Source organism: Octopus sinensis, linkage group LG5, assembly GCF_006345805.1.
Source record: "Octopus sinensis linkage group LG5, ASM634580v1, whole genome shotgun sequence".
NCBI classification, from domain to species: domain Eukaryota; kingdom Metazoa; phylum Mollusca; class Cephalopoda; order Octopoda; family Octopodidae; genus Octopus; species Octopus sinensis.
The window spans coordinates 133,440,542-133,458,711 of record NC_043001.1 but is presented as its reverse complement, the minus strand read 5'-3'; the positions used below and the strand labels follow the sequence as shown (position 1 = coordinate 133,458,711).

General features: G+C 41.2%; 1 protein-coding gene across 2 annotated transcripts in view; it reads left to right on the top strand.

Moving 5' to 3' along the window:
• The window catches only part of LOC115212357 (chitinase-3-like protein 1), a 58,185-nt gene extending 42,609 nt beyond the window's left edge, over nucleotides 1-15,576 (top strand). For both annotated transcript variants that reach the window (XM_036503091.1, XM_029781229.2), the window contains one exon: nucleotides 15,227-15,576. In XM_036503091.1, the coding sequence (XP_036358984.1) occupies nucleotides 15,227-15,330 (104 nt within the window). In that variant the 3' untranslated portion in view covers nucleotides 15,331-15,576. The remainder of the gene's footprint in view (nucleotides 1-15,226) is intronic.
• Nucleotides 15,577-18,170: the final 2,594 nt, after the last annotated feature.

The window sequence follows — 18,170 nt, the reverse complement described above, 5'->3', positions numbered from 1 at the left end:
CGGGGTCGATAAATTAAGTACCAGTTACGCACTGGCGTCGATGTAAGCGACTTAATCCGTTCGTCTGTCCTTGTTTGTCCCCTCTATGTTTAGCCCTTGTGGGTAGTAAAGATCCATATAAGATTTTGTTGTGAAAATTTATCTGCAATAAATTGATTATACTTCCACAATATACAAGATATTTTAACAATTTTTAATACAATTCCTAATAATATTTAATTATAAAAATAATAAAATATTTTTAAACATAGGATAATTATGTGGGTTCACCCAAGTAAAAATAGGAATGAAAGAGGTCCATGGGTAAAAATGGTTCTCAACCATTTTTATCCATCGAGTTAGATGATCAAATTTAATTTTCTCTTTTGGAATTCGATAATGCCAGATGCCAGATCTTATACATATATTAGCAATATTGCCCGGCGTTGCTCGGGTTTGTTTCGACCGTTTAGAATTGGAGTTTTTGAAAAGTAAAAATTTTGCATTATGTTGCTTGTTATTCTCTTTAAGTGAACATTTTTCTGGTTGAAATACACTGAAAAATGGCGACACAGCAGTCAAAAAATCGTAAAAAATAGGGATTTTCATAGAAAGAAAGCACCTTTTTGATGTAAATAATTTTTGGTGTTAACATTGTCCGATTTAAAAAACGGAAGGAAGAGCAAGCCTTCTTCTATCATACTCTTAATTTTGGTCAACTTTCGCTGCAGGGTCTCGGAGGAGATAGTGTTAGTTGAAGGCTACCAAACCTGCCATACACAGACAACTTCAGATAAAAGAAAGTTGTCTGCTTGTTTGTCTGTTTGTGTCAAGTTTGCCGTCTATACCCGTTAACGAATTTTCATGAAACTTTGCAAACATGCTGAAGTAACACCCAGTTTGTTACTAAGTTCATTGAAGTTTAAGAAAAATATATAATTAGATAGCTAGGGCCCCACACATTTTATTTTAACAGCCAAGGGAAATAACCCATTCATTTTCCTATATTATTTGGTATAAATCAAGTTGAGTATGTTTATTTCTTAGTATTTGAACTGTTAGAGTTATTTTCGCAATTTATCCAGTATGTGGAAGCACTCCGTCGGTTACGACGATGAGGGTTCCGGTTGATCCGATCAACGGAACAGCTTGCTCGTGAAATTAACGTGTAAGTGGCTGAGCACTCCACAGACACGTGCACCCTTAACGTAGTTCTCGGGGATATTCAGCGTGACACAGAGAGTGACAAGGCCGGCCCCTTGAAAATACAGGTACAACAGAAACAGGAAGTAAGAGTGAGAGAAAGTTGTGGTGAAAGAGTACAGCAGAGATCACCACCATCCCCTGCCGGAGCACGTGGAGCTTTTTAGGTGTTTTCGCTCAATAAACACTCACAACGCCCGGTCTGGGAATCGAAACCGCGATCCTACGACCGCGAGTCCGCTGCTCTAACCACTGGGCCATTGCGCCTCCACTTATCCAGTATAACCCTTAAACAAATAAATGTTATTTTTCTAAGCAATAGATCCACTTATTTCGGTTAGTGACTTATTCATGAATATACCATGAATGACGATGCCTTTCATGTCACTTCAGCCAATTGACAAGCGCTGCATGAAGAACTGTTCTGCTTTTAGACAAATGAACTGTCAACACAAAGATCACACTCTATTTACATGTAGGAACACCTTAATATCTATCTGTATATCTTGAAAATGGTCAGCGTGTATATTTCACAGAAGACAATGCACGAAACGTACTTCTGAATCCACCAGAAACCACTTTGACGGATTTCTTCAAATTATGTCAATGTGATCTGTTTGGCCGAACACTGTTGTATGTAGAGGTCTCCGTATACCATACCTGGGCACGGAATAGATGGAACAGACGCAAGCAAGGAACACGCATTGAGGGCTGGGAAGAATATGCTGTCTTCAGAAGTGGGGTCTAATCAGCAGGAGTGATTATTTCTGCATCTACTGCTGCACACTGTCAGAGGTTCTACATCATTCACAGACTTTCGAAGACACAATGGGGAAGTCTGCACAACATACAGAGAAATATGGACTACTGGAGGACGATGCCGACTGGGATCAGACACTGGAGGAAGCAGCAGTCAGCACAGCACTAAGTCAACTGCACCAGCTATTTTCTATCATGTTGATGATATGTGGCTTGCGTGAACCTCTCAAGCTTTGGGCGACACACAAAACCAGCGTGGCAGAGGACATCCTACAAAGGATTCAAAGGCAAACCTCAGAGGAAATTTCCACGTTCAATAACGCCATTTACAATGATGTATTATTTGACCTGAGTCAATGAGGCATTACTTGCATCCGAGTTCAAGCTATGGGAAGTCAAGGCAATTCAACATTTAGTCTGCCTCAACCGGAGCAGGTAGCAAACAATCTCGCAATTGAGTACCTGTGAGAAATCAGCTATGACATCGAGGAAATGACGGCGTATCTAGCTGATAAAGAATACAAACTGATGGAGGGCCAACTGGGTGTTTATGATACCATTATTTCGAACATTGAAAATGAAAGAGGAGGTCTTTTCTTTTTGGATGCTCCAGGTGGAACTGGCAAAACATTTGTCATCAACCTTCTTCTGGCTAAACTGCACCAAATGAAACATTGACATAGCAGTGGCGTCAAGAGGAATAGCTGCAGCTCTGCTATGTGGTGGCCGCAGAGCGCATTCCTGTTTCAAATTCCTTTTGGACCTATCCAAGAAAGAAAAGGCAATCTGCGACATCAGTCGTGGTTCTATAAAAGGCAAACTTCTGTGTGAATGCAAGTTGATCATCTGGGATGAAGCAACAATGAGCCATACGGTTTCTTTTGAAGCTCTTGACATGGCCCTTCAGGATCTGAAACACATCACTAGGCTCATGGGAAGTGCCAGAGTCTAGCTTGCAGGAGACTTTAAACAAACCCTTCCCGTGGTTCCAAAGAGGACAAGAGCTGATGAAGTAAATGCCAGCATAAAGTCGTCCTACCTATGGAGCAGTGTGCAAAAGCTAAGACTCACAACCAACGTGAGAGTGTAGCTCAGTGGTGATGATGCAGACAGAACCTTTTCAAAGTAACTGTTGGACGTTGGTAATGGCACTTCGGTTGGCGAGAAGGATGGCCGGGTAAGCTTGCCTTTTGGACATATGGTATCTGATTTAAAGGAACTAATGAATAAAGTGTTTCCTAACCTGAGGAATCAGTTTACAGACCACAACTAGCTGAAAACCTATGCCATTTTAGCTCCAAAGAATGTGGAAGTTGATGATTTGAACTTTAAACTTCTGGAACAGTTGCCAGGTGAGCGTTACATCTTCAGTTCCATTGACGCTGTATTCAACATCAATGAAGCTGTGAATTATCCGGTTGAATTCTTGAATAGTCTAACACCACCCAGCCTCCCATCTCACAACTTGCACCTCAAGGTTGGGGCACCAGTTATGCTGCTTCGAAACCTCGATCCAGCAAAGCTTTGCAATGGCACCCGATAAAGGAGATGATGCCAAGTCTTGGAGACAACAATTTTGACTGGTAAAGCAAGCGGTGAGCCTGTATTCATTCCTAGAATTCCACTTGTTCTCTCGGATATGACTTTCCAGTACATGCGCCTGCAATTTCCGTTGAAACTGAGCTTTGCACTGAGCATTAAAAAGGCCCAGGACCAGTCCTTGAACGTGGTGAGTCTGAACCTTGCGGAACCAGTTTTATCCCATGGCCAACTTTATGTGGAATGCTCAAGAGTCAGCAATCCTAATCATCTGTTTATGAAGAGGCTCTGCAAACTTAATAAGATTCACCAAATCATCAGGCATTTATTATCTAACTGTAATATTTCTAAGTGTTGTAAATGTAGTGATAATCTACATGTCCTTTTATTTTAAAATCTATATGCAAATTTATTTGTATGTCTACTGTAATACTAAATGTCAGTCTGTTCCTACTTTCATTGTAAATCTATTTCAACACTGTGGAGGCGCAATGGCCCAGTGGTTAGGGCAGCGGACTCGCGGTCATAGGATCGCGGTTTCGATTCCCGACCGGGCGTTGTGAGTGTTTATTGAGCGAAAACACCTAAAGCTCCACGATGCTCCGGCAGGGGATGGTGGTGATCCCTACTGTACTCTTTCACCACAACTTTATTTCACTCTTTCTTCCTGTTTCTGTTGTGCCTGTATTTCAAAGGGCCGGCCTTGTCACTCTCTGTGTCACGCTGAATATCCCCGAGAACTACGTTAAGGGTACACGTGTCTGTGGAGTGCTCAGCCACTTACACGTTAATTTCACGAGCAGGCTGTTCCGTTGATTCGGATCAACTGGAACCCTCGTCGTCGTAACCGACGGAGTGCTTCCATTTCAACACTAGTGCTCCTGAGGGTAATATTCTCTAGGAACGCACAAAAGCCCTTTTCAGAGTTATTTACATTGAATTGTTATTATCTCATATTTGATTAGCCTGTTATTACGTAACATACTTCACGATTTTGGTATACATGCCTTATTGGTATTTCCTTCTAAGTTCTATATACTCAGGGAACGCGTTAAAGCCTTTTCGGGGCTACTTTATTTGAATTCTTACTATCGGCTAACTAATTTCATGTTATTACGTAACTGATTTCACAATTTGGGTATTCATAACTTATTGGGAATTCCTAAAAACAAGATCTTATGAAAGATAATTCGGTAGTCTCTGTAAACGCACAAAAGCTGCTTTAAGGGCTACATACTTTGTATTATTGTTATTGGATTATCGAAACAATAATGAGAACGGAGCTAAGGAATAAGCCCCGCTTTTCCGGAAATTACCGGGTATGTCAGCTAGTATTCTTATATTTCTATTTACCCAAAACTTCATAAATATTCTGATATTTCATCAGCTTTAGTTTGTGCAGTCTCCTGCTGTCATGTAACCCCGTTAAATTATTTAATTTACTAATAAACAAACTAATCTAGCAATTTCTAACTAGCGTTTACTTAACTATGTCAGCATTATTTTCCTCTCGAAAGAACCAAAACATTATTAGACAAGGAATAATATTTTTTTTTATAGACTGATTTAATGTGCCCAACATTAAATAACTCAACTATTTGAAAATCCACTACAAATTGTGTAAGTTTTAAACAAAGCGTACCTAACAATATGCATCTTTTATCTTTTACTTTATCAGTCATTAGACTGCGGCCATGCTGGGGCACCGGCTTGAAGAATTTTTATCGAATGAATCGACCCCAGTATTTTCGTTTTTTGTAAGCTGGTACTCATTCTACCGCTCTCTTTTGCCGTACCGCTAAGTTACGGAGATACACCAACACCGGTTGTCAAGCGACGGTGTTGGGACAAACACAGGCACAAAGACACACACACACACACACACACACATAGGACAGGTTTCTTTCAGTTTCCGTATACCAAATCCACTCACAAGGCTTTGGCCGGCCTGGGGCTATAGTAGAAGACACTTGCTCAAAGTGCCACGCAATGGGACTAAATCCGGGACCATATAATTGGGAAGCATGCTTCTAACCGCACAGCTACAGTTGTGCCTGTATACAAACAAATTTTGGCTAGCTAACACGTTGAGTTTTAGTTTAAAGCACGTTAAAATGGCCCATCAAGCACGAAAAAAAATTGACTGCCGCCTATACACTTTTACCCTAAACCACCTTTTACTCGTCTGTCTTGCTTCTACATCGAACTATCCATTGCATCTTTCATTTACTAGGTCTTTCCTTCAACCATCTTAGTGCGTGTGGTGTCACCTTACATCACAGCTCAACCTTCGATCATACGCACAACCTAATCTCTCTTGGCCCCTCCTCGTCTGCAGGCGAAGAAAATCCTAACTGAAATTTAGTGAAAGCCAACTAAAAAGTAGAGAAGTTAGTTCTTCTGGTTTTAAACGCCAGAGAAAATAATAGATTTCTAACCACTGTAAGTTCGACAAGTTTTTAACAAAGTCTACCTAACAATATATATTAAACAGTTACAAGAAATTTATTTCTCCATGCCTACCTGGAGGAGGGAGAGGTGTCGCTGTACTGCCCAGAAAACATATGGATTTCGAGACAAGAACTATCTTCCCCGGGAACTGGGACAGACTGAGTTTTTTCGAAACCTGGAGAAGTTTCTTGGGACGTCTCACACCATAGTAATGTTAGGTGACTTTAACGTAATCTGCGATCCACGCGTACACAACGTGTTTCAGTGATCTGCTCAGTCGATTTCAGCTGGCAGATAGGTATAGATTAGATGTCCCAGATGCTCCAATAGCGATGGGTCATCTAGATCTTATTTAGACAGGATTCTAATTAGGGAAATACACAAAACCTAGTTAGTCGTCCACAATTTCACTATGTCAGCTATAGTGATCACAAATGTGTGACCTATAGACAGGGAGCCGGCTACTGGAAACTCAATAAGTCACTTTGGGCTCATGTGGAGTACAGGAGTCGGATTAGACAGTTAGTGTTGAGGGCACTGTGGGATGCCATGATTAACAACAAATGGTGGTATACCGTCAAAAGAGCCATACCATTTGAATCTCTTAGGTATAGCAAAGAGTTAGTGGCTAAGAAAAATAGAGTAGAAAGGGGTTTAGTTAGGGCCCTAGATGAAGCACTGGAATCTGATTCGGCGACCCGAGTTTAGCTGCGAGAATGGCGCTTAACCATCGCCTCGAAGCTAAAAACGAAGGATGCGTAGTTAGGGCTAAGCAATGTGCAATGGAACGGGAAGGAATCTAAGCTGCTGGATGGGCCCGTGTGATAAAGACCCAGTGTGGAAATAATGGCACCATAAGGTCTTTGACGTATAGTCAAGGGAAATTGGTAACGAACCCGAGATGTGTAAGGTCGTTCAGGAGCATTTCGGCCTGCTTTTCGGGAGGGGCGGCAGGCCGGAATGTTGGGGAAACATCACGGATTTCTTCGCTGACGTGCCACGTCTCTCGGGGCGGGAAGCAGAGTGCTGTGAAGCACCGATCAACGCTGCGGAGGTGCAGGAAGCTTTGTCGGACTGCGGCGGGGACAAGTCGCCGAGACTAGATGGTCTCCCCAATGAGATTTATAACAGTGCGCCAGACTTGTTTGGGCACCTACTGGCATGCGTCTTCAGAATGGTTTTATACCCAGATCTGTGAGCCAGGGAGTGGTGACGCTGTTTAGAGAGGACCCAAACAAGGGGGATGTTATAGATAATTTCAGGCCCATCACTCTGCTTAACACAGATTTGAAGATTTTGGTCAAGGTGTTAGCAGAAAGGTTGGCGCATATCGTGGGTGGAATCGTCGGGGAGGCACAAACTTGTGCCGTTCCTGGCAGATCCATACACGACATTCTCCACCTTCTGCGCTACACCCTAGAGAGGGTTGACGGGTCTCCTGGCAAGGGTGGGGCGCTGGTCCATTTAGACCGGTCTAAAGCTTTTGACAGGGTTGACCATCAATATCCGGTGTAGGTCCTCGCAGCGTTCGGGCTTGGCCCCGTCTTCCGTCTTTAGATAGCAACGTTGTCTCGATCAAGTGATCTGTTCGTCAAAGGTGTCCCATCTCCCCACTTCTGTATGTGTTGGCTCTGGAGCTCTTACTGCGGAAGTTAGAGGGCTTGAGGGGCGTCCCACACGATCTAGGTTGCAGTAGTAAGGTTTCGGCGTACACGACACGGATGACATCACCATCATCGTGTCCGAGATGGTACATCTACAGAGGGTAGGCAAAGCCATTAAGGGTTACGAGGAAGTGGTAGGAGCAAAAGTTAACCAGGATAAATCAGTCGGTTTTCAGCTCGGCATCTGGAGAAGCAAGACGATGCCTCCCAACAACTTCCAACAATCCCTGACCTGGCAGTGTTACCGAGGAGCCTTACCACTTCGCGATAAACTTGCAAGGCATGGTGCCCATTGTTCACCCAGGTGCCCAAGATGCGAGCAGGACGGGGAAATCGTTCTGCACGCAATTGTGCAATGCCCCAAAATCTCTGAGACGTGGGTTTACATTGAACATCTACTGTCACCTCTGGGAAGAGTACAACTGTCTTCCGAGCCGATTGTAAAGATTTTCCTCCTTCCTCTTTTAACAAAGAAGGCAAGGCTTGTTTTCTCGCTGTGGTCGCTGTAGCGAAAGAAGTGGTATGGAAGACCCGCGTGAAAGGAATCGTGATAGGCACCTTCATCTCCAGCCTTGGACTGATCCATTACCTCATTTACCACCTTAAAAGGAAAATAAAGGTGGAGAGAAAATGCCTGTCACCTGATGTATATGGAAAAAGATGGAAGGCTGTGGCGAGTTTGTTGCAAATGAATGAACCCACATAGTATATCCATAAGGTTATACTGAAAGTTACATGGGGCTTGCGAGGTCGAGGCAAAACCCGCCCCACTTCATTGTATGTGTATTTGTTTTGTTTATCAGAATCGACCTCTCCTTCATCTGTATCGTCCCATCTCTGTTTGGTCCCCTGTGGGCAATAAAGAAATTGATATTGTCTTTAACTAAGGGCGGCGAGCTGGCAGAATCGTTAGCATGCCGGACAAAATGCTTAGAGGTGTTTCGTTCGACTTTACGTTCTGAGTCCAAAATCCGCCGAGGTCGACCTTGCCTTTCATCCTTTCGGGGTAAAATAAGTACCAGTTGAGCTCTGGGGTTGATGTCATCGACTTGCCCCGTCCCCCGAAATTGCTGGCCTTGTGCCAAAATGTGAAACCAATATTGTCTTTAACTAATTGTCTAAATACGGAATCTACAGAAGATAGTTTCGAACATGTTTAGTTTGTATTAGATCTCCTTAGCAAAACATAGACTTCATTGTACTGACAGAATAAAAGAAGACTCACTAAGCATATATACTTATAGAGTGGCGGCGCAATGGCCCAGTGGTTAGGGCAGCGGACTCGCGGTCATAGGATCGCGGTTTCGATTCCCAGACCGGGCTTTGTGAGTGTTTATTGAGCGAAAACACCTAAAAGCTCCACGAGGCTCCGGCAGGGGGTGGTGGTGATCCCTGCTGTACTCTTTCACCACAACTTTCTCTCACTCTTACTTCCTGTTTCTGTTGTACCTGTATTTCAAAGGGCCGGCCTTGTCACTCTCTGTGTCACGCTGAATATCTCCGAGAACTACGTTAAGGGTACACATGTCTGTGGAATGCTCAGCCACTCACACGTTAATTTCACGAGCAGGCTGTTCCGTTGATTCGGATCAACCGGAACCCTCGTCGTCGTAACCGACGGAGTGCTTCCATACTTATAGAATAATGAAAGAATCTCTAAGAAAGTGTACACGTGTATGCGTTAGATGAAGTAGAAAAACAAATTTCTCTGTGACGCCGACCGCATGAAAAACAACCGATGTTAGAATCAACATATAAATTCATGGAACATTAAAAACAATGGTTCAGTTAACGTTAACATGGAATGGAAGCACTCCGTCGGTTACGACGATGAGGGTTCCGGTTGATCCGATCAACGAAACAGCCTGCTCGTGAAATTAACGTGTAAGTGGCTGAGCACTCCACAGACACGTGTACCCTTAACGTAGTTCTCGGGGATATTCAGCGTGACACAGAGAGCGACAAGGCCGGCCCTTTGAAATACAGGTACAACAGAAACAGGAAGTAAGAGTGAGAGAAAGTTGTGGTGAAAGAGTACAGCAGGGATCACCACCATCCCCTGCTGGAGCCTCGTGGAGCTTTAGGTGTTTTCGCTCAATAAACACTCACAACGCCCAGTCTGGGAATCGAAACCGCGATCCTATGACCGCGAGTCCGCTGCCCTAACCACTGGGCCATTGCGCCTCCACCAACGTTAACATACTCAACGTAGGAAACAATGAAGTTAATTATATATAATTATGTGATGCAGAAAAAAGACAACAAACAGAACTTGTAAATGATTAATATTAGTTTGATAAATGCTTAAGTTCAGCTGACCTCCCGTGGCGGGGATTCATGCCACCTTTTTGTGAGATCTTATCTCACATCTCGGTCAATTATATATTTCAAAACTTCTCAAACTAACAGATGAAAATATCAAACTAAAAAGCAGAAAACTAAATGTTGTAAAAATATTTTAACATTCCGGATTTCTCCCACCCCATCTCTCTCTCTCTCTCTCTCTCTCTCTCCCCGTTTTGCCCTGTTCTCCCTGTCTTATAATATCTGACACCAAATACCCATGACTGTTTATTATTATAATACTAACTATATACCCCCAGCCTTGTTCAGCAACCGGATATTTTAAACATCTATGCGAAACTGCAGAAAGTGAGAGATAACAGAGTCGTTCGTATTTTAACAGAATGTAAACAGATTTGTAAATATTCTCACAGCCAAAAGCAAAATAATTTTATGCACAGAATTTTATGTAAATCGTGGTTTTACAAAATATAATAGTTTCGGTTTTTATCCCCAGCTGCTGCTGTTTAGTAAAATCGAGTGGTGTAGATCAGAAGTTAACATCCAAGCCAACGCTGTTTCGATACTCGATTACTCAAGTTCACTTCACTTTGATAATGCTCTCGAAGAGAGCATTAAAGGCGTATATTTGGTTCTCTAAAGGCGTATATTTGGTTCTCTAAAGGCGTATATTTGGTTCTCTAAGATTTTTAAGTCTTAAAAAAAAAATCAAAAACCAAAAATCCCATAATATTTGCTCGACGACTGCCTTACAACATGCGGCAAACCTGCAGGCAAGCCGAATCTTCAATCCGGATTTAAAATGTGCTTTATTCAGCAAAAGCTCGGCGATAGACAATGTGTTTTATCTTCGGGTTGTCACTCCGATGAAAAGATGTCCGCTTGGCCCAACACATAAGCTTGCAACAAGGAGCTGACTATGAGATTAAACATAGACTTGACAATTTAACTTCAGCAACCCTGAGGGGTGTCCCTGAGATTTGTTGGTGGCCATAGAAATAGGCATTGACATTGGAAATTGAAGGCGTTTAAACTGAAACAATATATTTGATGGGACGAGGAAATACGTGGAATGAAAATATCTTCTCCCTTAGCTCAACAACCAGTCATAATAGTGGCTTTGATCATATGGAGAATGAAAAATTCAATAGCTAGTCTTGTACCGTTACAGAGTTTCGGTATATTCAAATTTCATGGCGACAAAACGGGTGCTTCTAATTTGCTTCGGTCTGTAAAGAGGGACAGCAGTGTACTGAAGAGAATTAAGAAACTTTGTGATATATTTGGCAATATCGTCAATCCTGATAATACATGTCAGTGCGAATTGACATGTGCCATCAGGATTGGACTGGTACCCGTTGAATTATAGTGGCATTACTATCATGCACAGTGTCATTTTGGGGTTTCAGGCTGGATTCTATAATTCTGTGAGAGTCTAGGATAAACTTAACATATGTTGAAAATTGCCCCAAACTTTTTTGCACTTTGACATCCTTTCTCTCAGTATTAAATGGGTTACTGAAACATTTCTTTAGGTGCAATTCTCATATTGGTCAAAAGAGAAAGTTTTATCTCTCGTCTCTGTAGAATTCTTTGAGGCATGCTCTCCACTCATCAGCAGGGATACTCTTTGGAATGACTGGCAGAGTTTGCCTGAAATCACCAGAAAGCAAGTCTGTGCCTCTACCCTTGGTGTAATGTTACTTCTGAGATATTATAAGATGCGATTGAGAACTTCAAATGCAAGTCTTTGAGAGATTGTGCACTCACATCTTTCAGCTTGAGCTGCTTCAGAGCCTTTGCTTGTCCAGATTTTTGCTAATATTGCACACGGTGCTATTATTGTATATAAGGTTGAGTGAGAGTTTAAAATAAGAATGAGCAATCTTACCACTTGCGAGCAAAGTTGCAGCAATTCCCGGTGAGGCCAGAGTAATAGCAATCTGTTTAGAAAATGGACTTTTGTGAAAATTTGGTTGATCATTAAGTTTTGTCTGTTACACCTGAAAACTTTCCCTCGCGAGTTAAATGTCACCAGCTGTTTGATTCTTGTATACGTTATTATTTTTATTATCTGAAGCCAAAAGCAATATATCTTTTGTGGATATACTCTTCCAGTTAATGAACGTCCTAGCAGGTTACCCAAAGAATATTTTGGTTGAAAGTTGTAGCTACAATTCGTACTGGAACCACATGTCTTAAGATCACAGTAATTTTAATGACGATCAGATCTTTGTTATATTTGGCAGAGGTTACTAAAATTAGTTACTAAAATTCCTAACCTAAAAATCATATTCAAAAGGCGAGTGTATAGTTTCAAATATCACGGAAGATAGAAAATCGTTCATTCTTTCCTTGTGTCACATTTAAATTTATATACACTGGCCAAAATAAGTTTAAGACCGATTATGACAGTTCTATTCCTTCATTAATATATTTTAAACAAATCTGTTTAAAATTATTTTACTTTTTACAGTTTATGTCGAATTTTTTTCTCTTTCGAATGATATAGGCGTTATATATCTTTCTACAATTCGAATAATTTTAATGCACAATTAATTGAAATGATTAGAACTTGTCCGCAAAAAAAGTTTAAGACCGTTCCAAGATTATGCAAATTAATAACCCAAATGGGTGATCATATGGCTGGTCGTACTGCACTGTTTTGTTTAATAATCAAGCATTGTTACACATTAATTCGCTATGTGAAAGTGTCGTAGTATCAGCCCAGTTACTAAATCAAAGATCGTGTTGCTTCATAAGCAAAATGTGTCATTCATGAACATTAAGAAGTAATTAGGATGTTTCAAAACGGCTTGTGTTCAAGCATGGAAGCTTTACCAAGCCACTGGCCAATACAAAGATCGGCAAAGAACGGGCGCTCCGAGAAAAGCAACAGTACAGATGGATCGGCGAATTCATAGGCTCTCTGAATGTAACCGAATGCTAACAGCAGTGGACATTTACAAGCAATTATCTGATGAAACTGACAGCAGATTTACACCACAAACTGTCGGAAACCGCCTAAAAGAATTTGGACTGTTCGGCCGGATCGCTCCAAAGAAGCCGATAATTTCTGAGACGAACCAGCGGAAGCAGATCAAGCAAACTAAAAGCCACATTGAATGGAGGGCCAAAGACTGATCAAAAGTTCTTTGGAGCGACGAATCCTGCTTCTGCATCTTTGGATCAGACGGAATGACTTATGTTAGACGTCGTCCAACTGAAGAATTCTATCCTAAGTGTGTAAAAAAAAAAACGGCGCAAGCGGTAGGTGGTGGCGGGGTAATGGTGTGGACCGCGTTTAACAGCTTAGGTGCTGGTCCAGTTGTTAAGGCTGATGGCCGACTGAACAGTGTAGGTTATCTGCAATTAGTAAATGAAAATATGCTGCCATATTCAAATAATCAGAGGCCACCGGGATCTATTTTCCATCAGGACAGTCGCTCCGTTCATAAGGCCAGGAAAGTTTTGCAATACTTTGAGCGCAATAATATGGTGGCAATTGAGTGGCCTTTGCAGAACCCGGATTTGAATCCGACAGAAATTTATGGAATTATGTTTCTGAAATAGTTCATGCTAAAAAAACCAACAAATTGGTCCCAATTATATAATTTTATTGAAGAAATATAGGCGCAGGAGTGGCTGTGTGGTAAGTAGCTTGCTTACCAACCACATGGTTCCGGGTTCAGTTCCACTGCGTGGCATCTTGGGCAAGTGTCTTCTGCTAAAGCCTCGGGCCGACCAATGCCTTGTGAGTGGATTTGGTAGACGGAAACTGAAAGAAGCCTGTCGTATATATATATATATATATATATATATATATATATATATATATATATATGTGTGTGTGTGTGTGTGTGTGTGTGTGTGTGTGTATATGTTTGTGTGCCTGTGTTTGTTCCCCCTAGCATTGCTTGACAACTGATGCTGGTGTGTTTACGTCCCCGTCACTTAGCGGTTCGGCAAAAGAGACCGATGGAATAAGTACTGGGCTTACAAAGAATAAGTCCCGGGGTCGATTTGCTCGACTAAAGGCGGTGCTCCAGTATGGCCGCAGTCAAATGACTGAAACAAGTAAAAGAGTATAAAAGAGTATAAAAAATATGGCAGAACATTCCAAGTGATTTTTGTGCTCATTTGTCGAACTTCCATGTCCCACCGTTTTTAGGCCGTAATTGAAAATAATGGCTATGGAACCAGATACTAATAATAATTTTTTGTTTGTTGATCATTTGTGCCGTAAATTTCCAATTTAAACAAAATAATGTTGGTACGGTCTTCAACTTATTTTGCCGACAATTTTTAATCATTTCTATTAATTGCTCATTAAAATTATTAAAATTGAAGAAGGATATATAACGCCTATATCATTCGAAAGAGAAAAAATTCTACATATATTGTAAAAAGTAAAATAATACAAAATGGCTGACAGTTAGTAAAGAGAGACACAAATAAGTAAGAAGAAAACAAAGGACCACTGATGCGGTCACAGGAGTGTGACGAAAGAACTCTGGCCGAAATAAGATTAAGATTAATGTAAAAAATAAATAACACTGAAGCAAAGTAACACCAAATATATAGTGCGTGTGTTTTTATTGGCTAAACTGGCAAAATGACCATTCCTAAATACAACAATAATTTTATATAGTTTTGTTAAAAATAAATTAATGAAGGAATAGAACTATCGTCATCACTTTAAAACTTATTTTGGCCAGTGTATATTAAGTTATGTTTCCTTAAAGTGGTCTACAAAATCTGTAACAATACTGGGAAACAATCATATTTTAAACAAATTACACAGATAGTGCATGTTTGAAAGTTGTCGATATTAAAATTCCTTAATAAAAAAAATTATATTTTCGAAAAGTCAGTACATAGTTCCAAATATACCAGAATATAGAAAAGAAATTATTCTTATTCTTAAATTAATTTATGCCTCTAAAACAATATGGTATTATGTTTTATAAATCGGGCAGCTAATTTTTATCAGATCTGAAATACACTCAAACATTATAAAAATTATCAGTCCAATTTATAGAACATAAAACTTGAATATTTTAGGATTATAAACCAATCGGACCCTGTAAGGTATTCTAGCATAGTGCAAGCTTCTTGTAGGGCTCCCAAGAAGATTTGGTTTCTGGACAAACATGAGACTTATAGATATAGATAAGCATATCTATCCAGCCAGCCAACCATCCCGACCATTGTTTCTAATAAAATATATGGAATTTGAACCTTGTACATGTTTTAATATGAATATTACTTTTATTTTAATTAACAATAATCTGTTAACCAATAACTTCTTTTTCATTCTTACTTAGCACCAAAGATTCCAGTTAATGAAATGAGCCGTGTTATGGACAAGAACTGTTACGAAATTATCTCAGATCCTGTTGGAATTTGCTGGCAGTATCACAATGAATAGCTTTGAATCTTTGTTAGCTTATGTGTAATTTTCAAATTAAGAATCATATAATCGTTATATATAAGGACCAGAATAAAACAAACAGCAAAATTTAAAGAAAACAGTAACATTTAATTAATTCTTATCGATTACTAACTCATATTTTGATTGTCGCAATTAATACTATTTTTAACATTTTAGAGTCTTACGTATATTAATAATGTATTTTTTTTCTTAGAAAATAAAAACCAAATATAATATGCATAATTGGCATTAAGTATTTTTAGTCTACCAATGCACACGCAAACACTCACGCAAGCGCGCGCACACGTACACTCATACATAAACACACTTAATCCGTCACCCAGTTTACCATCACAAGTTGGCCCTGGGTACTATAACGGAGTCCACTCTATTGTAAGCATTAGGACCAGCCCTCCAGTCTAAGGATACCTTCCGCGAACCAATCTCGGAGCCCCTGCAAGGGTCATGGACATTATCCTTTCTTCATCCTTTACTGCCCACAAGGGGCTACACACAGAGGGGATAAACAAGGACAGACAAACGGATTAAGTCGATTATATCGACCCCAGTGCGTAACTGGTACTTATTCAATCGACCCCGAAAGGATGAAAGGTAAAGTCAACCTCGGCGGAATTTGAACTCAGAGCGTAGCGGCAGACGAAATACCTATTTCTTTACTACCCACAAGGGGCTAAACACAGAGCGGACAAACAAAGACAGACATAGGTATTAAGTCGATTATATCGACCTCAGTGCGTAATTGGTACTTATTTAATCGACCCCGAAAGGATGAAAGGCAAAGTCGACCTCGGCGGAATTTGAACTCAGAACGTAACGGCAGACGAAATACTGTTAAGCATTTCGCCCGGCGAGCTAACGTTTCTGCCAGCTCGCCACCTTAACATTATCGCCGTCATAGACATTATCCTTTCTACTCTGATTGGCACTCCGTCGGTTACGACGATGAGGGTTCCAGTTGATCCGATCAACGGGACAGTCTGCTTGTGAAATCAACGTGCAAGTGGCTGAGCATTCCACAGACACGTATACCCTTAACGTAGTTCTCAGGGAGATTCAGTGTGACAAAGCTAGTCCTTTGAAATACAAGTACTACTCATTTTTGCCAGCTGAGTAGACTGGGGCAACGTGATATAAAATGTCTTGCTCAAGGACACTACGCGTCGCCGGGAATTGAACTCACGACCTTACAATCGTGAGCCGAACGCCCTAACCACTAATCCACGCGCCTTAACACTACTCTGACTATGACACTTAAAACGGCTACAAACAAATGCTCACACATATGCACGCAAACAAATTTGCACATGTAAACATACATTTATACAAACAAATGCGTGTGAGTACAAACACACACATACACATGCAAAATATGCATACATATGGTGGAGGCGCAATGGCCCAGTGGTTAGGGCAGCGGACTCGCGGTCGTAGGATCGCGGTTTCGATTCCCAGACCGGGCGTTGTGAGTGTTTATTGAGCGAAAACACCTAAAAGCTCCACGAGGCTCCGGCAGGGGATGGTGGTGATCCCTGCTGTACTCTTTCACCACAACTTTCTCTCACTCTTACTTCCTGTTTCTGTTGTACCTGTATTTCAAGGGGCCGGCCTTGTCACTCACTGTGTCACGCTGAATATCCCCGAGAACTACGTTAAGGGTACACGTGTCTGTGGAGTGCTCAGCCACTTACACGTTAATTTCACGAGCAGGCTGTTCCGTTGATTCGGATCAACCGGAACCCTCATCGTCGTAACCGACGGAGTGCTTCCACCACGTTCTGCACGGATCAAGCCATGAAGTCAAGCGTGATATTTTTAGCCAATTTTCATTCAGCGGAACCAAAACGCAGTAATGCATTTCTTAAGAAAACGCGCCATTGGCTTTCATCTTAATGTTTGAACATTATAAAGGCTGCATTATGAAATTTGGCTTTCTATGGAAGAAAGGTAAAAAGTAGTTTTAAATAACTATTAAATCAATGGATGGAAGCACTCCATCGGTTACGACGACGAGGGTTCCGGTTGATCCGATCAACGGAACAGCCTGCTCGTGAAATTAACGTGTAAGTGGCTGAGCAGTCCACAGACACGTGTACCCTTAACGTAGTTCTCGGGGATATTCAGCGTGACACAGAGAGTGACAAGGCCGGCCCTTTGAAATACAGGTACAACAGAAACAGGAAGTAAGAGTGAGAGAAAGTTGTGGTGAAAGAGTACAGCAGGGATCACCACCATTCCCTGCCGGGGCCTCGAGGAGCTTTAGGTGTTTTCGCTCAATAAACACTCACAACGTCCGGTCTGGGAATCGAAACCGCGATCCTACGACCGCGAGTCCCCTGCCCTAACCACTGGGCCATTGCGCCACCACATTAAATCAATACAACACGAATATTTTGTTAAGCAGAACTGGTGCAGAGAGGGCATGACATTGATGAGGTAATGAATACTGATGAAAGAACTTTTGCGAACATCTGATTGACTGACCGAACGATTAATCAAAAATCAATTGGTTAAATGATTAAGTAACTGATAAATAATGATTTAAAATTTTGGCACAAGGCCAACAATTTTAAGGGGAGGGCCAAGGCGACTATATCTATCCCCAGTGCTCAACTTTAATTTTATCGACCCCACAAGGATGAAAGGCAAAATCGGCCTCGGGGAAATTTGAACTCCGAACGCAAAGCCGGAAGAAATAGTGCTAAGCACTGTCAGGCATGTTAACGATTCTGCTAGCTCGTTGCCATTACAAGTTGACTAATAATAATAATAAGAAGAAGAAGGAGAAGAAGAAGAAAGACCAAAACAATAAAGTTTGC